At 46.1% G+C, this 23922-nt stretch overlaps 1 protein-coding gene and 1 long non-coding RNA gene across 7 annotated transcripts in view; one reads left to right on the forward strand and one right to left on the reverse strand.

The window, feature by feature from the left end:
* Nucleotides 1-1746: 1746 nt before the first annotated feature.
* LOC113957447 lies at nucleotides 1747-21581 on the reverse strand. Of its 2 annotated transcripts, none has more exons than XR_003531161.1 (6): nucleotides 21471-21581; nucleotides 10888-10988; nucleotides 9346-9468; nucleotides 9034-9136; nucleotides 8061-8148; nucleotides 1747-6296 (listed from the first exon to the last, which is right to left on the reverse strand). It is a non-coding gene; the product is annotated as an uncharacterized LOC113957447 (long non-coding RNA). The 2 variants fall into 2 exon arrangements; XR_003531160.1 differs by having other exon boundaries at nucleotides 9022-9136.
* FAM120A (family with sequence similarity 120A) overlaps nucleotides 21148-23922 on the forward strand; it is a 52363-nt gene continuing 49588 nt past the window's right edge. For 2 of the 5 annotated variants that reach the window (XM_027664983.1, XM_027664986.1), the window contains exon 1: nucleotides 21151-21945. In XM_027664983.1, the coding sequence (XP_027520784.1) occupies nucleotides 21472-21945 (474 nt within the window). In that variant the 5' untranslated portion in view covers nucleotides 21151-21471. Of the gene's footprint in view, nucleotides 21946-23922 lie in introns of all 5 variants that reach the window. The other 3 variants (XM_027664984.1, XM_027664987.1, XM_027664985.1) reach the window with 3 other exon arrangements.

Raw genomic sequence — 23922 nt, forward strand, 5'->3', positions numbered from 1 at the left:
ATTCCCTGTACATATGAACTTGCATGATGTGTCTGTTTCTGTGAACAAAACATCCAAAGAGCTGGTTTTGAGTATTCTCCCCGAGAACAATCCTGCTTCTGAACACAGAAAATTCATGCAGAAATCACATTTCACTGAACATTATTTAAGACTTGGGGACACACGCTCACAGAGATGCCTGCAGTTCACGTGCATCTGTAAATTTCCATTCTAACTAGAAGATCAGCTTTCCAACCCTACAGAGAACATTATTTTACCACTTTGTGAGTCAAGTCTGCTCCTCGCCAGAGCTTTTGTCTCATCCCGTCATTACAATTTCTGTCTCATAAAACATCCCTTGTGAGAGATGAGGCTTTCAATGGCAGATGAAGTGGTTGGGTTCCAAATTATGACTGAAATGATGCACAATTTCACCATTTAAAAATTACCTCATTCCCAGAAATATTGGCAGGATTCTCCTGGTTATTGTTACACTTGAATGAAAAACAAGGGTGTATCTAAACCCAAGCTGAAGAGTCCGACCTGGACCGTGCTGGAGTCAGTGCAAAGCTCTCATTTCTCCATTTTTTTAGGTGGAGGAAACTGCCCTTCTCAGACTGTAAAAGACTGTCTTTTAAGATAAAAGTTTAAAAGAATGATTGCACTGTTCAGGAGGATTCAGGGGTTGTTATCATGTGCCCTCTCACAAAGAAAAGCATTGGAGTGACTCTGACAACATGGAAAAGGAGGTAAAAGTCAACTCAGGCACCAAGTGCCATCGTACTCCAGAGTTTGAATTTCAATCCCAAGTCTCACAGTTGGCCTGAAATGTTTGCTTTGAAGGCATTTGTAAAATACAGGCCTTGCCTCTGGGTGGTGTGCAGGGGAAACGCTCTGCTGGTATTTCAGCTACTGTAAATGGCTGCTGCAGCTGCCAGCCCAGAACTCTGTGATGGCTGTAGGAAAATGGAAATGGAAAAGTCATGAAAATCATGGATTACGATGCTTGTGACCATAAATGGGACATGGATGGGCATCTCTTCCATTGTCTCTTGCTGTCCACTATGAAAACAGGAAACCTTGAAAAACAGTTAAAAATAATAATAAAAAAAAAGAAATCCACATAGATATACTGAGAGCTGCCAGTTAAAACCCAACTAACGTTTTTTAAAATATGAATTTTTGCAAAAGGAAGTTTTATTTTGCTAACTTGTTCTGAAATGATTTTTAAACCTGTCAGTGCAGAAAAGACTTTGTGCACCGTGTTCATGTCCTTAACCAGCACCATCTGAGCCAAAGTGAAGTTTTAACTCTCAGCGTTCACAAACAACTCCTCGGATAACGTAGTTTGTGAGAGAAACAAGTTGTTGATGTTAAGCATCAAAGTTCCCTGAACCCAACTTTCAAACAAGCAGTTTGAGGCTTGTTCCCCAGCCTGGATGCTGGATCCAGCCCAGCCACAGGAGCTCCCGCAGGAGTCACAGCTGCCCTCCCAACATCTGCAGAACCCAGACGAGCCGTGAGAGCATTGGCTGTAGCACAGAGTAAAATCACTGTGAGACGTTCAAATGGGATAATTATATCATGTTAATTTGCATCTCATTTTGGTGATGTAGTGGTATGATGCCAACACAGTAACTGGAAATGAATACAGGGCAGCTCGTGCCCTGTCATGTCACACTGCTGGCCCTTCAGAGCCAGGAGTTCTTAACACCGTAGTCATAAACCAAGCCCCTCAAGACAAGAAAATTATTATGAAGCTGAACAACAATAATTTACACTTAGAAAAGCTCCCTTCTTTTTCTTCCACCTGGAGCAGAACAGGGAACTCTTAGATAGTTTTCTTGTATGCTGAAGTGAAATTTTACTCTCCGGCAACAGCAAAATAAATCCATGTTTCTGTTGAGTTACTTGACCAGTGTGGTGGTGTGACCATGCTCTAGGAAGGCCTGTGTAAATGGCTGCTGCCCTAGGAAGATCCACACTCTAGGAAGGCCTGTGCATGCTTCTCAGAGCAGGCAATAGTGCAGTGTGTGAGTTTAAAGGCTGTTGCCCTGCTTTGGAGCAGTGGCACAGCAATTCCTATGCCAAGTGCTGTGTACAGTATTCCCCTTCCTGCCAGATATAGATCTCAAACATAACAGAATCTTTAAGTTAGTTTTACTTACAGTTTACGCTGAATCACATAAAATGTGACCAACTCAGAGGCACAGCATATTTCTTTGCATTTTTCATAATTTGCTTGTATTTTTTTCTCAGTGCCTACGTGATGTGACTTCACATTTGGTACGGTGATACCAATGGGGTTTTAGGGCAGAGAAATGGGGATGTGCTGGCATAAAACAAATCCAAAAAATGAAATCTTTGTAAGCAGATACATTCTTGCCATGCATTTCCTGTAATTACTATAGAAACCTACAATACTATACATGAGAAAGGAAGGTTGCTATACTGAAAAAACCCAAATGCTAGCCTGCCTGTTTTTAAATCTGCATATTCAAGTTCACTGACATCACTGAAAGGGCAGCAGTCCAAAATATAAATCACTTGAGCTCCAGTTGCCACCCCAAGCTGCCTGAAACCACAGTGCAGGTTTGAATAGCAGCGCTCTGTGCAGATCCACACCCGTCTACCTACAGCAGAATGAAATACTTGTTCAACTCCACCACGCTGTGCTCTGCTCCACTGGTGTGAAATGGCACAAAATGAGGTACAACATGTACTCTTATTCTAGAGAGCAGGTATAATCTCTGTAATTATACCACAACTGCACAGCAAATGTCGTGTAAATACAGAGCGACGGCATGTTCCTACAGCTTACTTGTTAATTATGCTGTGCTACTAACGAGTTCAAAGATAAATTATCATAGCACTTGCAGGATTTAGGTGCTTGCCAGGCTGGGCCATAATGGAATTCATACTATTAAAGGCTTGCTTTTGTTGATTTTCCAGTGGGATGGGGAATGGAAACGACTCACCTCTCATGCCCAAAGGCTTAAGTGTATATTTTGTCCTGGTACAGCAGAGGCAGCTACCATACAAAGTGACATGGCACAATTAGGAAATCTGGGCAATAAACCAAAAAAACCACAAAATTTATCTTAATAAATCACTTTTCAAATTCCATTTAATAATCATCCCAAGCAGATATTGTGTTTAAAATCACTGGTATTGCATGCAATAGAACTGATATGGGTTTCCTGGCCCAATATTTAATCTTGCAGAGGCTAAAAACAAGAGGAAAACGTCATTTCACCAGTGTCACTGGTAAAACTGTTGATTGCAGTGAGGGCAGGGCTCCACCCAGGCAGCTTGCCTGGAAATGCGCTCTTGAAATAGCTTATTTTATATGATATCAGAAATAGATCACCATGTCAGGCCAGCTCACAGCCCATGCTAGCTCTCCTCTGAGCTGCACTGCAGAATTCTGGACTACAACTTGTAACTTTTAATAGGTATTTTAATAGTATTCAATAAAATTAAATTAGCCTCTCTATAAACATTGCTCTTCCCCAAAGTCAAGCTTCTCTTTAAGTTACGACTCTGCAGTGGTTGTTTGGTTGGCCATTTATTCTGACTTTTACAACCTGTGTTGGATCACCTTGGGCTTTATTTGAAATTGTTTTTTTCAATTTCATTATTTTCATATTGATTTTCTACCTGAAAGGTGATGATGATGTTTCTGACCCTTTTTTTTCATACTGAAGTTGTTGAGCTATTTCTTCTGAAAAAACTACTCGTGTCTATTGCAAGGAAGATGTTGGTCTTCAGGGACTGAAGAATCAGTACAAGCAGAGACAAAACAGCCAACTATTATTTTGTGTAGCTTATAGAAAGCTGCAGCACGGAATAAAAACCCACTGAAATTGGCTGTGCATAAATGTGGATGAAAAGAGCAACCCCAGGGCAGGGAAGTGACAGCTGGGGACAAAGCAGCCCAACAGACAGGCAGGAGGAGGTGGAAGCAAAGAGCCGGCTGCGCTGGTCGTGCTCACCGTGTCTGTGCATGGGACAGGAAAACAAGGATCCACTCACGGCATCTTCAAGAGATTTAGGAGACAGCTTTGTGGGTGAAATGACTTCTTGGCTACGGAGGAAATTTTGGAATTACTGCCCGTGGGAGGGACAAGCAATTTCCTAGTGAAAGAGATGGATAGGGCAGGTGGGTCAAGGAGGGCACTGGGAAAGCAAAGAGCAGTTAACTTATTCGAAACGACAGAGAAGCAGGAAACAAAAGGAGGCTGAAGAGACTACTAAGGATAAAAGCCATAAATTAGATAAAATTATTTGACTTTATCATCCTAACTGCATTGGTCGAGCCCAGAAAGCAGGAATGTTATGGATGTGAGCCATAAGATCACCAGAGCCTGGTTCAAAGCTTTAGTTCTCAGTTAGGATAGAAAAGGACATATCTGAAATGCCATTTCTGTCATGGAGAAATAAGGGACAAATTTAAATCCAGTCAGTCCAGGCTGGCCCATGGTGTGATCGAGACAGCAGATGGGAATGAAAAAAAGCAGTCATCATACTGTTCACAGAAAGTGGGAAATAAACTGATGGCATGAGCTTGAAAGACTCTAAACCCCCCTGCTTTAGGACACTGACCTTGATCAGATAGCTACACCTTCATGGAGAAATGCCACGAGATTCTGGTTTGGATAGAAGACAAGTCTGTCCAGGAATGGCAGGAAAATCCATGTTTGTGGTAGAGGTTCCTTAATGGCCAAGTGTGGAGATAGCAGGGAAAGACAGCGGGAGAGCTATGGGGAGGCACAGAAGGGATGAGGATGTTTCAGTCTGTTTTGAAAGAGCAAACAGAAAGGACAGAGTGTGACATACAAAAGTAAGACTGTATTTTAGCAGGAGGATACCTGGCAATGCTCGGGGCAGAGTTTAAGGTTAAGGATGAGAGGAAGGGAAGGGACAAGAACTGGCTTAGGGGAGCCAAGCAGGACCCAGAATGGGATCAGGTCACTGTAGCTGTGTGTGACATGTTGGAGTATTTTATTATCCAGTGTGCTCTTAACTGTGAGGGTAACACTGGCAACAATTCCTAAACTAAAGCATATTCTGACTGAAGATCCTTGGATCTTTAGTGGGAAAGTAACATCAGATACAGAATGATTGTTGGTTTTAGGGGTTTATGTTTGTGTAATGTACATTGGCTTTAAAGAAAAGGGAGCTGTACATTTCCAGCACTGGGAACCAGGCAGAATAATTGAGGCTCCTTGGCCCAGCTGCAGCAGCTGATGGGATCCTTTGAAGATGGAGTCCTGGTTCACATGGAATCACCTTGTTTTCTTTCACTCATCTCACTCCCTTCTCAATCTACCCTGTATCCTGAAGAACTGTTTGTAAGTACTCCTAGAAAACAGACATCTGCCAAAGACAAAGTGAATGTAAATGATCTTTCTTCACTCTCAGGGTCTGATCTCGTTCTTCCTGAAATCTGCAGTGATTCCCACTGTCTTCGGTGGTACCAGGCCTGGTTCAACCAGCCCACATGTAAGCTTGAAATTCCCCTAATGAAAAAGGCTTAAGTGTACTGAATGGGGGAGATACTCATTAATAACTATTTAGGTTCCCTTGAAAGGCTAATTATCTTGAGAGCTACCCATTCAAAAAAGTCTAATCAATGGGAGAACAAATTAAAAATGAAGAATCTCTCATAAAACCAGACAGTGGAATACTGCATTCAAGAGGACATTCACCAATTAAAAGAAATGTCAACAACTCAAGTGGCAGGAACTTCAAAAGGGAATTTTTTTCCTCATTTTCATATGCATTCTTCATGAGCAACATCAAGAAGTGTAACATGCTAATAGCTAATAACACTCAGGATAAGATTCACTAATTTACTAACTGAATAACTTAATGCATATCAAAGGCATGATTTTCTCATTTCATTCTTATTTTAGATCTAACACTAAGCGGGGTATTATCAAGTAGATAAAACTGCACAGATTACAAGTCATTGCTGAAACAGTCATTTTAGAATTAAGATTGCTTTTTTTCCATTGGATGTCTCCTTTAGGTTTAAGGAATCACATACCTCTTACCCTCATTACAACTCAGATTTAAGGAAAAGAAATTAGGAAAGTGTCTTTGTGGAAATGTGATGTTTTTCTAAAAGCAGAGTGTTTTGCAGAGACACACTTGTTATGATGTTAAGCTCCAAAAATGTCCCAGGTAAGCCAGTACCACCGTGGCTGGGAGGTGACCTGAGGTTCAGAAGATAGAGCCCTGAGCTGAAGCAGGAATGGCATGTGGATGATTGGTGTGCCCTGGCTGTCCTGGCATGGAGGACTCTCCTGATCCTGTGAATGGTGAGAAGCTGGTGTGATGTCAATGAAGAACAAAAGACAAAAATGTTCAATTTTTTTTTTAATTATGAAAGAACTGTTGTATACTCCAAAATGACGCACTGGATGTTGAAAAATAGAACCATTTCTTGTTTAATGTGATTCTTAAAAGCCTATTTACAGAATTCTACTAAATTTAAACAACGTTTTGCCTTTGCTGCCATTGCAAGCTATGTAGCCCACTACCCTCTGCTCAAACCCTTTAAGAACAGGCCACCAGTTAAGGTACCAAACACAACTAAATTAATAGTTCACACGCTAGTGAACAGGAAGGAAACACCTCCTCAGCTGGCTTGTTTTCTCACAGCAAACTCCTCGCCAACAGGGCACAGCACTGCAGGGTGAGACACACAGACACACTCCTATCACCTTCCTCTCCTCACAGCCCAACAACAACCATCACGTGTCGTGATGCCCCTTTGCCAGGGAAGGCCAGGCTGTTGGAACCAATGGCTTTGTGGCAGATGGAGCAACATGTGCAACTGGGAAAAAAACAATCTCATGCTGCCAAAATATTAATAAGGGGCTTTCTCGGAAATATTCTGCCACTGTCACTGTTACATTTAAATTTGCCATGTCAATATGGCTTCTTCCAAGGAAAAAGGCTTGGTTCAGTAGGCTTTCTGAGGACAGGGACCTCTCTGCACCTATTTTTTTCTCTCCTGCCAAACCATTTGCTTCCAGTCACAAATTTTCAGCGCTGCAGCACCATGTGGGTGCTACTTGTGGTGTCTCTGATGAGAGACAGGAGCGAGCAGGGCTGGTTTGGGCAGGCTGGGCCATGATCCCTACTCACCTGAGGTGGGCAGGGACAGGCTTGGCAGTAAGGACACATAGTGAAATCCAACAGGGAATGGTTTCTTTGGGCTTGTTTGGGGTTTTTTGCACACTGTATCTCCCTCTGTGAATGCTCATTTTCCTTACACAGTGAGAAAAACCATGAGAATTTCATCTTCTTCTTTTATACCACCAGTATTTTCCATAGCCTTATAACTGTCTTTTATTAATTTTCTTTTAAAAACAAACACTCACAATCCTTTCAAATTCTGCATCTATACAACATCAAAGCATTTCAGTGGATTTTTCAGTCCATTTATATGCCATCTGCCTGGCAGTCAGCAGTGTGGTGGTGGCACTGCAAGCAGTAAAGATGTCCCACATCTCTGCAGTTCTCCTTGTGGTAATTACTGATTCCTGGGGAAACTGAGCCTCAAACACCAAAAAAACTTTCTGTGATGTCCCACTGTTTTGCAGAGGGCACTGGGAACAGTGTGTTTTTAGTTTAAAGAGACAGCCATTGTCACTCCACTGAGGAGGAGCTTAGACTTGTTTTTGACTTCACACTTTTCCACACATTGTGACAAAAAGCTGAATAATTCTATTTTCCTTTAGGATATTACAAGAGAAAGAACTGGTCTGATACATTTCAGATTAGAGATTCTTCCCTGAGAACAGGGCCTGTTGCCTCATGGTACCACACCAGAAATAATCTCCTTTCCCCCAATACTGTTAGCTGGGGCAATGTATTTTCCAGAATTGCTGAACTAAATGGAGAGTTCTCCAACATAGTGCTTCTGGGCATTCAGATTACTCTCCCTCTGCCAGTACTGGGATTAAGAAGTCGTGAAGGTAATTTGCATCATAGGGATATTATAATGATTGTTCTGAAATGGAAAAATATCACACATCTGTGTTTGCATTCTCCAGCCTGAGACATACCTTTAGGAAGTCAGTTTCTGATGACATGTTTGGGCAAACGATGCCTTATCTGCATGCTTTTCTTCATGTATCATCCTGATCTGGGAACCTGGATGCCATAACCAGAAAGCTATGTTAATTGTACAGGTTTTTAAATCAGTGTAGTCCAAAACATGTTCCTCAAGACTATCAGCCTGACAAAGTCTGCTCAGGAAGCTGGAGATGTTCTGTATCTGTTGGAGGAATCACATAGAGTGTTTGTAATAAGAACCTCCTTGGCCTTATGGGTATTACGTATTTCTGTTTCCTAAAAATAAAAACCACCAAGTGTATGAACTGGTACTGTAAACACAAGCACAAGTAAATGAATTCTTCTGTTTCTGGACTCCTCCTCCCCCTCGATTTGGGCAGTCAGCAAAAATACTTCTTCAGTATTGAGTTACAGTAAAGAGTTGTTGACCCTGGTGTAATTGAGAGAAAAGACAAAGTCAGGTCAATGGGGTTTGCTTCAGCTTGTGACATTGCAAATAAAGCTTCTAAATTTGTTTGGATCATTAAAGTGAAAGCATAGAGAAAACATGTGTTACAAGAATACACGCTTCACCCTAAAGTAATTTTTATGGAAATGCTCACAGTCAGTTAGTGTTATTTGCTTCTAATTTGGGCTTCATTCTCCATACTCTACGTTAACAAACTTAGACCACTTAATGCCAAGTGCCTTACACATTTCTCTTCAATTAAATTTCTCCAAAGAATCACATTACATGAGCATTTGCCAGTACAAAAAGCACACTCAGAAATCCTGGGTAAAATCCAGGCTCTCTTGCAGTAACCAGTAAAATTCTCATTGAAGACTGAGTTCTGCCCTACAGATCTTTGCTACATATGGGAAATAAAAAATTATCTTGTCACTTATGCTCTAAGTTCTTCAGTACACTGTTCTAAGAGCTTAGCTCTGAGTGAGCTCCATGTTAGCACTTACCAATTCCCTTACCAGATGAAAACAAGGTTACTCCAGAATCAAACCATGTCTGGTTTCAAGTATGTTTGTAATTGTTGGAATATGCAGCAGATGCCAGTTTAGACAAGCTTCCAACCTGTGGATGGAGGTAGGCACTCAGTTTAACAATCTGCAGTTTTACTAGAGTTTGAGCACAGGATTGCCTGCACTGGGCTCTAGGAGAGACATAAACCATTAGGGCTTAACTGTTCAGTAATAAATTATAGGTGAATAGAACATGACAGTGGGATGAAAATTAAGATTTTAAACAATCTTTATGATAGAAGACAAGGTGTAACAATTTACCTGTATTTAATTCTGATTAATTCTCATCTGTGTGAGATGTTGAAGTGGGCTAGTTCTGCCATTCTTCCTCTGACACAGGTTTTTTGCGCCGTTTTCTCTTCCATAACTGAAACATGCAGAGCTCTGGGGTTTGATGTTCGAGAAAAAAATAAATCAGGGCTGCTCTAGGCTGACACTGGTCAGCAAGGGCAAGAGGAGGAGGGTTTGAGCTGGTGCCCCTTCCTGTCACAGCTCTGCAGGACGTCGCTGTCCTGCAGCTGAGGAAGGGCAGAGGTTGGCTGAGGGCTCACCTTCAGTGCAAAGTTACTTTCCTAACAGGTATTTTTTTTGCAGCCACTAAGATGTTACCTAGTTACCAGCAAATCACAGCCTGGTAACTGCTCGGAGAATCTGGGGTTTATTTATGACAAAGTGACCCTGGATAAGCCAGGCTGGGGACATTTGGTCTGCCCAACAACAGGGTGAGACTCACACAAAATTTATTTGAAGTGTTAAGGGGAAAACTGCAGTATGAAACTAATTACGATTAGTCTTGACAACACTAATTCTATTTAAAATCTGTTGAACTGGTTTAAAATTAAACTTCGGGTTCCCTCCAGCTGAAACCCAGCCTGACGCTGTCGAAGCCTGCGTCGTCCATCCCATGCAGGATTTTCTCATCTGGGAGGAAGATTGCTATTAATAGACCAGAAGTGGGGTATAAAAAAAAAAAAAAAGGAAACAGTGAGATTACCCAATTCTGCAAATGTTTGTTTATTCGCTTGCTTCAGTTTTGCCCGAAGTTTAGTTTCCTGACAGGGCTTAATCCTCCCCTTCTGTGGCTCTGGACCATCCATCCCTCCTGTCTCCCCCAGTGCTGGCTAAGCGGGGTTGCTAAGCGACATGTTCTTCTCCTCTGTACTTTAGCAGAGAGGAACAGATCAAAGACACCCACAGTCCTGAATTATTTTATAAATGAATTTAAAGAGACACTCTCCTGTGCAGCATTATGTGGGGGGAGAACAAAAGTTACTGGCTATACTGAGAGTATGTGGAGAATTAAACTGATGTCTTCTGGAAAATAAGAATGCTCTCAAATGAGAGCTGTGTAGTATTTACCTTTTTTTTTTTCTTTTTTAGAGCTAGACTACAAATTTTTTCTGTTAATTAATGTTTCTAGTTTTCTAGTTTCATGGCAGTCAAGACATTGAACGCAGGCCAGGCTGCATGTGTGTACAATGTTCAGAAGTCAGAGTTTCTGTCATTCAGTGACAAGCTTGCAGGGTTTTAAACCTTTTCATCTCTTGCAAAAGAGTTACCATTATTGAAAAATACTTAATTCTTTAATTTTTAAATATTTTCCTGATTGATGTCAGGCAAGAAAGTCACAGGGTGAAGTTCAAGTGATGTATCTTTAAAAGAATAAATGAAGATGAGGAAGTAATCTGTGTAGATCAGGCAGAAAACATACGACACCAACATCTCAGACCTTGCTGAAAGAATGAAAACCAAATGAATAACCTGTAATGACAAAACCTGGGAATACACAAGTTTAAACATTACCTCTTACGAGACAAGCACTTTCCTGGCATGAGTTCAGCTCTGGTGCTCTGTGCAGGCTGGGAGGTTTGTAGGAGCATGCTGGCAGCCGAGGCAGGCGTTTGCTGAAACAGAAAAGGGCAGAATTATGTGCCCTCGGATTGACTCGGTTTCAAATACCATCAATGTCGTAAAAGGAAAAAACCAGCACTTGGTAACAAAGTGCAAGAATTTTTCAGGACTTTCATTTCCAAAGATGCCATGGTTGGCACAGCCTTCAGAAGAAGGAGAGGCACACAAAACCCACGCTTGAAGCATTATCCAGGCAAGCAGGACAGAGCGTTTAGGTAGCAAGCAAAACTCCCGGGTCAGATGGCTGCAAAAAAATTGGATGCAGAACTCTTCCCATGTGCAAATCTCATTGTTCCATACCAGTCACTTGAGCAGCATGAACAAACCACAGAATCACAGAATATGCTGAGTTGGAAGGGACCCACAAGGACCATCGAGTCTGATTCCTGGCCCTGCACAGGCCCATCCCCAACAGTCACCCCCTGTGCCCCAGAGGATCATCCAAACCCTCCTGGAGCTCTGGCAGCCTTGGGGCTGTGCCCACTGCCCTGGGGAGCCTGGGCAGTGCCCAACCAGCCTCTGGGGGAAGAACCTTTGCCTGAGATCCAACCTAACCCTGCCCTGACACAACTTCAGGCCATTCCCTCTCGAGGAGGGGAAGAGGAGGAGTAGACATTGATCTCTTCTCTGGGGACCAGTGACAGGATCCAAGGGAATGGAAGGTGGGAGGTGTATGGAGAGGATCTCACTCTTCCCTGTGTGTCTGATCACAGAATGGAGGGATCCCCTCGCTCTTGCCCTAGGCCAGTGACCTCACATCAAATTGAGGGTAGATTAGTGAAACCTAATACTCTCTAGGACTATAAAGAGATTACTCTCACATAAATCTTCACTGAAAAAAATAAATCAGCATTAGTATTTATTTACATGCATTTTATTTTTCAATGAGAAAACAAGCCTCCCTTTTTTTCCTGCGTCAATAAAAGTCTCTTCAAAATTCTGATTGCTTAGATTTGGCATGTAAAATCCACTGTACTACAGGTAACTTAAGCATGTATTTTAGAACAGAGCTCTGCCAGCTTTTCCATTTCTAGATATCAATTACACAGGCAAGATATGTGCTTTACTCTCACTGACAGAGTGTTTTATGTATAAACATCTTGACCAGCACTATGTTGTCAGTGCATAGCAGATTCAGTGTGTTTTGGCTGAGTTTCTGAAGGGGAAAACTGTGATTTGCACTCTAAATATTTTTTCTGGAGAATGGATTCCTCAACGCACTATGAGCATCTTGTACAGAATATAAGTAAACATTTGGGAAGGAATTTCATGCTTATGGCAGGTACTGACTTGCCAGCCTTGAAACTGAGCTCCCTGGGACCCAGGGCACGAGCACAGCTCTGGATCTCTGAGCTCCATAGGCCAACTGAGTTCCCACCACTCCTACTGCACTGGTGAGGGAAGAACTACTGAATCCTAGAATGGATTGGTTTGGAAGGGACCTTAAAAATCAGCTAGGACCATCTCCCTGTCATGGGCAGGGACACCTTCCACTAGCCCAGGTTTCTCCAAGCCCTGTCCAACCTGGCCTGGAACACTTGCAGGGATGGGGCAGCCACAGCTTCTCTGGGCAACCTGTCCCAGGGCCTCCCCACCCTCACAGCCAAGAATTTCTTCCTAATATCTAACCTAAACCTGCTCTCTGTCAGTTTGAAGCCATTCCCCCCTTGTCCTGTCATCCCAGGCCCTTATAAATAGTCTTTCTCCATCTTTCTTGTTGGCTCCCTTCAGGTACTGGAAGGCCACAATTAGGTCACTCTGAAGCTTTCTGTTCTCCAGGCTGAACAATCCCAATTCTCTCACCTTTCCTCAAAGCAGAGCTGCTCCATCCCTCTGATCATCTTGGTGGCCTCCTCTGGACTGGCTCCAACAGGTCCATGTTCTTCCTGTGCAGGACACACAGCAGGACCTGCATTTCTGGCAAGTTTATTCAAACATCCTGAGCATGCTGTGTTTGGGAATGCAGTTTGATCAAGCTGGTACTTTACCTCAAAGGTAAAATGTTCTGAAGTGGTGGTGGTGTAAAAGTTTGAGTTAATTTGTATTAATATTGGTAGAATTTTGGTTAATAAATGTAAGTAATTTGGAATTGCTGCTCCTCTTTCCTAATTTCCAGAATGCTGCAAGAGCCCCTGCTGCAGCTGGGCAGCTGGATCCCCAATCCAGGTCAAGGTTTGGGTCTAGGAATAGGAGATGATGCTTTTGATATGTGTGAGGGCAGTGAAGGCCTTTGAGAACATTAATAACATTACTTCACATTTCTACAGTACTTTCCCTGCGCCTGCTTAAAGCTCAACATAGACTATAAGTAATTAGTGATCTGGATGTCTCTGAAATGATCATCATCAGCATTTAAATTATCACTAAAATACAATTAGCAGCCCTTTGAACGGAATGCTGTCATTCCAAGCAGTCTAATTGGTGGCTCGTGGGCCAGTTCTGGGCAACAGGAGGATTGTTTGCTTCTCCTCTCCTCTAACTGCACCAGCTCAAGGAGCACCCTGTCACAGGAGTGGCAGCCGTGCCCATGGGATGGACATGGAGAGCCATTATGTGACAGGAAAGGTACAAAGTATCACTTGTGTCCAGCCCACTGCTTTGAGAAGTCTGGATTTGGTGGACCTCGTTTCAGCCTGTGTGCTGATTCAAGCAGGCACAGCCCCACAACTTTACACTTTGCAACTCAAATCCATTTATTTTTTTTATACTTGGATTTTAGACTGTGCAGCAAGAGCCGCAGGGATGAAAAAAGGGCAGTTCATGATAAGACAAACAACTGAGCAATCCACATCTCTGGGTGATGTGCTGGCAGACCAGGCTGGCGTGTGTTTGGGCAAGAGGAAGAATTCAGTTGCTGTAGCAGACTGATAGTAAAGGTCTGGTTTGCATGGTGTTCCCAAACCTGGCATCCCTACTGCACATTTAGGTAGCTAAATCTGTCACTTCCATGCCTGAGATGCTTGTGTTAATTGCATAAAGGTCAACAAAAATGACATGGTTTTAAGGTGTTGGAAGTGTAAACAGCTGCTCTTCTGAAATGGCCACAGTTGATGTATTTTAGTGCAGATGTGCTCTCATGATACCACTTGCAAATGCATCTTATCTGTTATAGTATCTAGCTGCAGTATTCTATTAGTATCTCTGTTGTAGTAACTAGCTGTAGTACTCTATTAGTATCTGTTTGTAATACTACTGATGCTCCTGCAAAAAGCACTGTAGAATGTACTTTAAATACTGGCTTTTTGTACCTCTCACACAACTATGCATCCCTCCACGGGAACAGCACGCTACTGTTCCAGGTTTTCGAAGAACCAGTGCTACTGCTCCCCACCAGCTCCCGTTGTCTGCTTCATAATGCCCTTATTATTTATGCTTTTTCTCTTGAAAATTCAAGTTTAGAACTGAAAATTTTCACGCTTTTGTTTCTTACAGCTAATCAAAGGCAGCGAGTGGCCCTGATGTAATCTGTGTGGTGTGTGCCGCAGCTGAGCATCCACTGCTGTGAAAGCACTGCTTGTTCTCTGAAAGGAGGAATTCTTTCAGCCGTCACGGCCCCCTCCTCTGCCTGCCTGCTTTTCCCAGGCACTCCGAGCACTCGCTCCCAGTCTTTTTCTTGCCCTAAAAGTGTTCTGGAGCAACACAGTCATTTACCCCACAGTTGCCCAAGGCTGAACTCCTGACGGCTTGGCCTCTATGGATGATCAAAAGTTTCAAGTTTGAGCGTAGCAGTGGCTCTACTAAGGTGTGACATCTTTTTAATCATCTTTTCTTTGGATTGGTAGTCCAATAGTAGCCCACTCATCTCCACGTGGGCACCACAGCAGGCTATCAGAGTTCCTTTCTCTTCCTCTGCTGTTCATGTAGTAAGTGACGTGCTTTCACGTATGTCCTGTCTACAAAAGATGTCAGTGTTGGCCTGGCAATGTTTTACTATGATTTGAGTGACCTAAAGAAATTACTTGGAAAGCAGCAGATGCCTTCAGAAAAGAGGGAAAGAGGAAAAAAAAATAGACTCAAAGAGGAGAAGAGGAGAAAAAGGAGGCTCAGGGGAGACCTTATTGCTCTCTACAACTATCTGAAAGGAAGTGGGTGTCGGGCTCTTCTTCCAGGTAACAAGCAATAGGTCAAGGGGAAATGGCCTCAAGTTGGGCCAAGGATGCTCTGAGTTGGATGTAAGGAAAAATTTCGTCACCAAAAGAGTGGTTAAGCTTTGGAACATGTTCTCCAGGGAAGTGGTGGAGTCACCATCGCTGGAAGTGTTTTAAAGAAACCAATGCAGATGTGGCACCTGGCATGTGATTTAGTGGCCTTGGTGGGATTTGGCTGAAGGTTGGACTTGGTGATTTTGAAGGTCTTTTCCAACCTTAGTGATTCTATGATATTAATAAGTCAACTGGCCCAAGGAAATAGAAGTGCAACTCAGCAATGGTTGCCAACAAGCAGTATTTAAAAGCCACCCAGGAAGATAATGCAGCTCCTCATGATCCTGCTCCTGTGGTGTTCCATCTTCTCTCCCTCTCTCTGCATTCCCCATTCCATATAAGAAATGTGCATTGCTGCCCAGTTCATTCAAATACAAGGCTCCCTAAATTAGCTTTTTTCAAGCACATAAAATATGTATTGTCTCAGGAGGAACAAGAGACCAGAAACTCAAAAATGTGCCGTGGGGTTTGTCACAGCCACAGCTCAGAACACGTGCTCCAGGCCAGTTGATCACTAGTGTTTCACACAGGTAATTGTTAACAACACCCAGATAACTGTCTGTGGGATAATGGGCAACACACCAAAACCAGGCTATGAGCCATAACAGGAGAAAGTATTACAAGATGCTCACAGCCAAATTAAGATGTCAAAAGAAATTCCCAACTAATATGAAGACAGTGAGAAAAGAGTCTTTGTTCCAGCACTGGTGCCTTTGCTTTGCTCCTGCCCCCATGCTGGTCATTTGGATCAACTTCCTTTAAGGGAAGTGTACAGAAAACACATGGAATATGTGAGAACTCAGGAGGATTTAGCAATTTTGGGAAAGAGTAACAGTTCTTAAATACCTCACTGCAATTAACCAAGGGCCAGAAATGTGAGAAAATCTCTGAAGAATTAATCAGGAATCAACAGCAGTTTGTCTTGACAGCAAAGGCGGACGGATGAAATCAAACAGCTCCCCCCCAAAATGGCTTCTGAGTAAGAGTGAAAAACATAACAAGGAAGAACGGGCTCTGGATAAATCTACATTTTGTTGAGGAAAATAAAAAAGCAAATGTCAGTAGGAAGGGGGAAAAAAAAAAGAAAAAAGCCTGTTTCCTGTCTGGTCATCACTGGGCACACATTTGCCTGCAAGGGCAGGGAGAGTAGAGGTGCCAGGACAGCAGCCCTGGCTTAGAGGGGCAAAGAAGGAGTGAGATTGACTCTTGACTCTCACCAGAAACTAAAACTCCCTTAGGCCAGCTGGTACAAGAGAATGAAACAAAAAAACCTCAGTGGACTGCTAAACTGTGTCCAGTTGGGAGTTGGGAAGGGTCTGGAGAACCAGGAGAGGCTGAGGGAGCTGGGGGGGCTCAGCCTGGAGAAAAGGAGGCTCAGGGGGGACCTTCCCACTCTCTCCAACTCTCTGACAGGAGGGGGGAGCCAGGTGGGGGTTGGGCTCTGCCCCCAGGGAACAAAGGACAGGACAAAGGGAAATGGCCCCAAGTTGCACCAGGGGAGGTACGGGTTGGGTATTATGGAAAATTTCTTCACTGTTAGGGTGGTCAGGCATTGGCACAGGCTGTCCAGGGCAGTGGTAGAATCAACCATCCCTGGAAGTGTTCAAAACACATGTAGATGTGGCACTTAGGGACAGGGTTTAGTGGTGGATTTGACAGACACTTGACAGGTTGGACTTGATGATCTCAGAAGGATTTGTGCATCTCCTCCAGCTTTTGCTAACAGTCCTCAGAGTTAAACCAGGGGCCTGAACTGGAAGAGATGGAGCTCTCGAGAAGGGCACAAATTCTACATGGCCAATGTCAGAGCAGAGCTGAAAAGCAAATGAAGATGCTGCAAACTGATCCATCGCCAAAGCTCACAGTGGTCAGTGAGGAAGCACAGAGGAATACTCCACTCCCCAGTTCCAGGACCTGCAGAAGCTCCGTGCTTCCACAGAAAAGAGCTGATCCCAGCGAGAAGGTGCAAGTTGTACTCACTAGGTATCAGTGAAAATGGCTCCCTGCAATTTTATGTTATTGTTATGGCATAAATTTTAAATTCAATTTTAAATTCAGTTGAAATGTTAGAGCAGAGGAATGCCTGCTGGGTGAGGGCAGAGCAGCTGAAGCTGAAGACTTTCGGCAAAGTCTTCTTTGCAAAGAGAAAGTTTTACAAGAGAAGCTGTGAGAGTTGATATTACCCAGTTGTTATTGAAGGAATCATATTATTTCTTGATGACTAGGAAACAATGCAACTGCTGGCAATAAATGTTTTTAAGCTGACCTATGGGCTTCTGCAATCTTATGTCTTGCAGAAAGCTGAAAAAGGGGTAAGTTCCAGAAATAGACTCAAAGTCCCCAGAGAGCTGATGCTGATGGAGAGACCAATCAGCATTTAAATGACTCAGTGAGATGATTTGTTTGTCCTAGGAGGAAAATGCTCCATCCTAAGTATCACAGAGATTTTTAAAAAGTTATTGTGTGCTTAAGGGAGATGGTGTTTGTTGATATTTTGGAGACATACCTGAACATGGAAATTCTCCTTCTATAAATTTTGTGTGATAGTATATGGTTTAATTGCCACAACCCAAGAGATAAGAAAGGGATGCCTCACATGGCAGTAAATGACACAAAATGATGATACAAAATCGGAGCAAGACTGCAATGAGTGACAAATTCTGTCCCCAACATTTTTTTAAACCTAAGCAATTTTTCTTTCTTCAATTTGTTTTATTTTTGCAACTATTTTTCACCAAGTGGCAGGACTGCCTAAAACTTTGAGCACTGAAGTAGTAACACAGAGAAGCACCCTGCCCACAGGGTGACCTCACAGTCACTTGCAGACTCGGCAGTAAGGAGAGGGCTGGGAGCTCTTCTCCTGCTGCAAGAACTGGAAAATATTGGGGCAGCAGCTCCACAGCAAGACACACCAGGGCGAGAAAGGAGGATAAATATTAAGGGAAATCATGTAAAACAAGTGTTTCCCGTGGATAATACACGTATCTGTTACACCCAGGCAGATGTACCCTTCAGGTCACAGTGGCTGTTCCACAGCCCACGTCCGTGTTCATCTCGCTCTGGGACCGACTTTCGTTAACAAAGGAACCAACTGATAACGTTCAACTCTGCTCTTGCCCTGACATGGTTATTCCTTAGTTCTTCCTAATGACTGTTCAGTTCCTTCCTTCTCCAGAGCCACTCCTAATTCTCTTCTGTTCAGGTTGGATAATGAGTCACTGACTTTAATACCAATCACTATTAACCCTGCCCTTACACAACCAACATCTGGGAACAGTGAAATGTGTTGTGTCTCAGTGCTGAGGGAGAAGATTGATGATTCCTGCAGGCTTTCTGCTGCTGGTTGATGAAAAAACACCTTGTTTGCCTTGTGCCTTTGATTAATTGCTCTCTAAATCTAGTGTAGTCTACCTACTTCACAGAGTAATTTTGTTTTCCATAAATTTCACTTCTTTTCCATTGTCATTGCCTGGTCAAAGTTTTAGTTTGTGTCAAATAACTTCTGGAAGCACCTTATTTGCTGTTGTGCTTTTCCTCTCTCTTTTCTCTGGGGAGGGAGGGTCATGTTTGTGGCTGGGCAGTTCCACTGAGCCTCCCTGACTCCATGGGAAGAGTCAGGATGGTAACAGCCAGGCTCCTGGTCGCACACGTTCTGGGCTAGTTTCCTTCTTAAACAACAACAAAACAGAAAAACCACCCATGAGTAAATTTATCATCTTTTATTTACAGATGATGTGCCATTCCCAAAACTACTGAGCCTAAAGATCCTGTGCTATTAACAACAGCAATTGAATTCTTCCTGACTCAGCTACCGATCACTTACAACTTAGGGAATGGCCTGTTTGTGATCAACCTTTGCACTGTTAGAGCATTGAATATGTGTAGGCCTGTCAGATCACCTGCTTTTAGCACCTCGTGTATGGCAGTACTTGCTGTTTTGACCAAATTTCGGTGATTTTGGGGATATTTGGATTTCTAGGTTCTTTCTTCTTGATCCGCTTTCCTTCTATTAGCACTGCTGACGTACTATCATATTTTTTTGTGTCCTTCAAAGTGTTCTACAGTGTTTTATTATTTTGATATTATCAAAACACGTCTATTCTGGTAGGAGAATCTAAGAGTTCTAAGGGAATGGTAGTTTGGAAAGAGATCAGGCTATTTACATAGCAAACCACGCTCTCAGATTACTGCAAAAACAGACTTTTAAGAAGAAACGTACACTTCTCATGATTACTTCCACAGCTTTTTCAGTATTCTTTATTCCACCATCCTGATGCTGCACCAGTCGGCCTCGGATGCACATCCCTGGCGCCTGCCAGCGAGCCAGCCCACTCCTGCTGCAACAGCTATTCCCTGCTGGGAATATTTACTGTGGGTGCCAATCCAGCCTGACTGAAACCTCATTAACAATACGCTTTTTCCTGATTAATAAAATATTAATGTGAACATACAGCATCAGCAGCTTGACATTTTCTGTAGTTTTCCAACACCTGCACAGCACAGAACTGCTCAGGTACTGTGACATCACTGCAATGACAAACTTGCAGGCAACTTCTGATGCTTGGGGACAGTCCTCATCTTGGTCTTTTAAAAAAATAATTTCATCTGGTAAAACTGAAGACAGATAATTCCTCACTGCCTGTGCAGCAAAGAGTAGGTCTCTTGCCCAATAATCAATATTTATGCTCATTTATGGGTTTCTTCCCCAACAATTGATACTTATGCTCATTTACCAGTCGTGGCAGCAGTGCAAACAGTCACCTTAAACTTGTCCAAGGTGGAAAGGCCATCAAAATCATTTAGGGAGGTAACTGTCTCTCTCTACTCTGCAGTGGTGTGGCCCCACCTCGAGTCTTGTGTGCAGCTGTAGGTGCCAAAATACAAGAAGGATCTAAAGCTATTAGAGAGCATCTAAAGGAGGGCAATGAAGATGGTGAAGGGCCCTGAGGGGCCATGACAGGAGCAGCTGAGGGTACTTGGTCTGTTCAGTCTGGAGGAGACAGGTCAGACCTCACCGGGGTCTGCAGTTTCCTCACGAGGGGCAGCTCTGACCTCTGCTCTGTGTGAGCAGGGAGAGGACCCAGGAAACGGCTGGAGCTGTGTTAGGGCAGGTTTAGGCTGGATATCAGGTAGAGGTTCTTCCCCCAGAGGGTGGCTGGGCACTGACCAGGCTCCCCAGGGCACTTGCCACAGCCTCAAGGCTGCCAGAGCTCAAGAAGCGTTTGGACAACGCTCTCAGGGGCAGGGTGGGATTGTTGGGGTGTCTGTGCAGCGCCAGGGGTTGGACTGGATGATCCCTGTGGGTCCCTTCCAGCTCAGGATATTCTGCGCTCTGGAGGCTTTAGAGCAGCAGCGAACGCTCAGCGGGTGCGGCCGGGCCCGGCCGGCACATCCACCGCTCACTGCCGGCTCTGTGCGCAGGGGAAGGCGCCGTTCCCAGGCCGGGCGCGGCCCCGCGGCTCCTCGGCCCGACCCGAACCCGTGCGGGGGCGCTTCTGCCGCCCCGTCACGACCGAGGGTCTCCGAGCAACAGGTGCCCGGGACGCCGCTTCCCCGGGCCGGTCCCGCCGCGGGGCTGAGGGGCCGGCGCAGCCCGGGAACGCCCGGCGGCACGGCCGGATCGCCGCCGGTGCTGCCCCGGCTCCCGTCTCGGGTCCCCCCGCCGCCGCTCCCGCCCCCGGCCCCCTCCCCTTCCCCGCCACTCGCTTCCGCCGCGCTCCCGCGCATGCCCGGGTTATGCAACGGCCGCGGCGGGCGGGCCGGGCCGGGCAGGAGCCGCAGGGCAGGGCAGGGCAGGGGGGCCCTGAGGGGCTGCGGGCACCGGGCACAGGCGGCGGCGCCGAGGCCGCTCCGCTCCCTCCGCCGCGCTCCCGCCGCGGCCCCGCGCGGTGTGTGAGTGGCAGCGGCGCGGCCGCCAAGTCCCGCCCGTTCCGCTCTCGCTGCCGCAGGCGGCGGCAGCGGCGGGTTGGCTTCCTGCGCGCCCGGCCGCTCCCCCGCCCCCCGGCAGTCGGAGCCGCAGCCGCCCGGATCCCCGAGCCATGGCTCTGTGAGCGCAGCACATGGCGGCCGCGGCAGCCATGAGCCCCCCACTAATCCATACAACTCCCCCCTGATCGGCCACCGACGGCAGCCAGCGCTCCCACCCGGCTCCACCGCTCCCACCGCCCGCCCGCCGCCGCCGCGCCGCCCGGCCCGAGCCCAGACCCCGCTGCCGCCGCCGCCGCCACCGCCGGGCCCCTGCTCGCCTGCCCGCCGCCGCCGCCCGGTCCTCACCATGGGAGTGCAGGGATTCCAGGACTACATCGAGAAGCACTGCCCCAGCGCCGTGGTGCCCGTCGAGCTGCAGAAGCTGGCGCGGGGCAGCCTCGTGGGTGGGGGCCGCCAGCGGCCCCCCCAGACCCCGCTGCGCCTCCTCATCGATGCCGACAACTGCCTGCACCGGCTCTACGGCGGCTTCTACACGGACTGGGTGAGCGGTGGGCAGTGGAACCACATGCTGGGCTACCTGGCGGCCCTGGCCAAGGCCTGCTTCAACGGGAACATCGAGCTCTTCGTCTTCTTCAACGGCGCCCTGGAGAAGGCCCGGCTGCACGAGTGGGTGAAGCGCCAGGGCAACGAGCGCCAGACGGCGCAGCAGATCGTCAGCCACGTCCAGAACAAGGGCACCCCGCCGCCCAAGGTCTGGTTCCTGCCGCCCGTCTGCATGGCGCACTGCATCCGCCTGGCCCTCATCCGCTTCCACATCAAGGTGAGGAGGAGCCCGGGGGTCCCGGCGCCCCCTCCCCGCCGCTCCCCCTCGGCCGCTCCAAGATGGCAGCGGGGGCTGCCCGCGGGGGAGGGGGGGCACCGTCCGCCGCTCCCCTCAGCGCCTCAAAATGTCGCCCGGACCCGCGGGGGCGGCACAACTTTCGGCGGCCTCAATCCCCGGGGGATTTCGGCTGATTTCCAGGGCGCTGCCCGCCGCCCCGCCGAGGCCGGAGGCCGGGAGGCCTTGACGGGGTGAGCGGCAGCGCCCGTGGCCCGGCCCGGCCCGGCAGCAGGGCGGCTTCTGCCTCCATGTTCTTTCGCTCCCTTGACTCAAAATGTCCCTTCTTGCCTTGTGGGCTGTGGTACCGCAGGGGAGAGCGGGTGAGCGAAAAGCATCTCTGTAGTTAATTATTGAGAGTAGGGGGAAAAATAATTAATCAGTTTAGTTCTCGCGCAGGGTGGATCTGCAACAAGTTCCCGGCTGAGGCGAGGTGTTTAAACTTGGGCTGGAGGGGAAATGGCTCGCTGCGAAAAGCACAGAGGTGCAGTTTCGGCTTTATGGAGGTTTTTGTGTTTTGCTCAGTGTTTTCCCGGTATCAACAAGCGTTTAAAATCAGGCGTAGAATAACTCTCACCTTACTCCGTAACAGCAACACTTCCAGTTAGTGCAATCAGCAGCGCCGAGCTGACAGTCCTTCATTTAAACTTCTTATTTTAAGGGGCAGCCCCAGTTTTCCGGCCCCATAAACAGCCCTTCGTGCCGGATCTGGGCTCCATAGCCATCTTGCACTGGAAGGCCATGATTTCAAAGGTTGCAGGATATGACCACGTCGCATCTCTCCGCACGACGTTCCTGATTTACGATGGTTTCTGTTCAGCCGAGCGATTGTGTGCATTGAAACACAAGACGCTGGAAAAACAAGCCCGGGGATGAAGCTGCAGTTTTAGGAGTTGCCTGCTCGCCTTCCTGCTGCGGAGGGAAGAGCAGCAGGAGGGAAGCACGTACTCGTAGGCTTTATTATCCTAAACTACTTTTGTGTGTAGAAAAATATTATGTAACCTTCGGAGTTGCATGCTCGATCACTAGCAGCAGCTTAATGTTATTTGGCCTTTTGCCGGATTAGAAACTCTCTGGCAGGGCTGCGGTCCTGGGGTACAGATGCCTCTCTCCGAGGAGCTCACCCCAGAGGTGACTTTGGGTGAAGTTTCTCATAGTTCTGCCAACGGGGCGGGAGCTGCTGTTGCTCCCTCGTAGTGCCCTGCTCGCTGGGCCAGACCCATCCATGGAGGAACTCGGAGCTGGAGTGCAGCCACCCCGGGCTGGCAGCGGGTGTTCAGCGGTGGAAGTCCCATCCTGTTGCCGGGATTGGGTCACCAGGCCAGGGCCACCTCGTGAGTGGAACAAACTGGAAGCGGAGGCGAAGCTCATTCTTGCAGGGCCCGTCGAGCTCTGCCAAGCACGATGCCTTGGGCTTGGCCTTGGTTAAAGTGAGGAGGTTATGGCCGTGTGTGCTGCAGTCGTGTGTTTTCCTGGCCAGCCTAGAAGCAGAATTGTGTAATGGTATTTTGGATGGTGGGAATTTGCACGATAGCAAAAGCATACTCTCATTTGAACTTTTGGGGATTTTTTTGTAGCTAGGAAATACTTTTGTTCTTCAAGCAAAAAGTTTTAGGCCCCATGCAGTGAAGGTCTTTACCTTGATCTGTTTGTGGGTGCATTATAAATCTTCCTTCATTTGTTATTGAGAGTTAGAGATCGTTTGTAAAAGCAATGAATGGGGTAAAATAAGAATGTTGTTTTCTTTTAATGTATTAAAATGGAGACTTGGTTTAATGCAATACTGAAATGCATAGTACCTGACAGGAAGGCAGCTAGTTTGATATCAGTGGGAATGTGGTGTTTGTAGCAGTTTTGTGGCATGTTGAACTGGGGGTTAGTTTGTTAAACGCTTTCTGTCTCAGACCTGGCTCAGGTACC

This window comes from Corapipo altera, unplaced genomic scaffold (genome assembly GCF_003945725.1).
Source record: "Corapipo altera isolate COAL_440 unplaced genomic scaffold, ASM394572v1 124, whole genome shotgun sequence".
NCBI lineage: Eukaryota > Metazoa > Chordata > Aves > Passeriformes > Pipridae > Corapipo > Corapipo altera.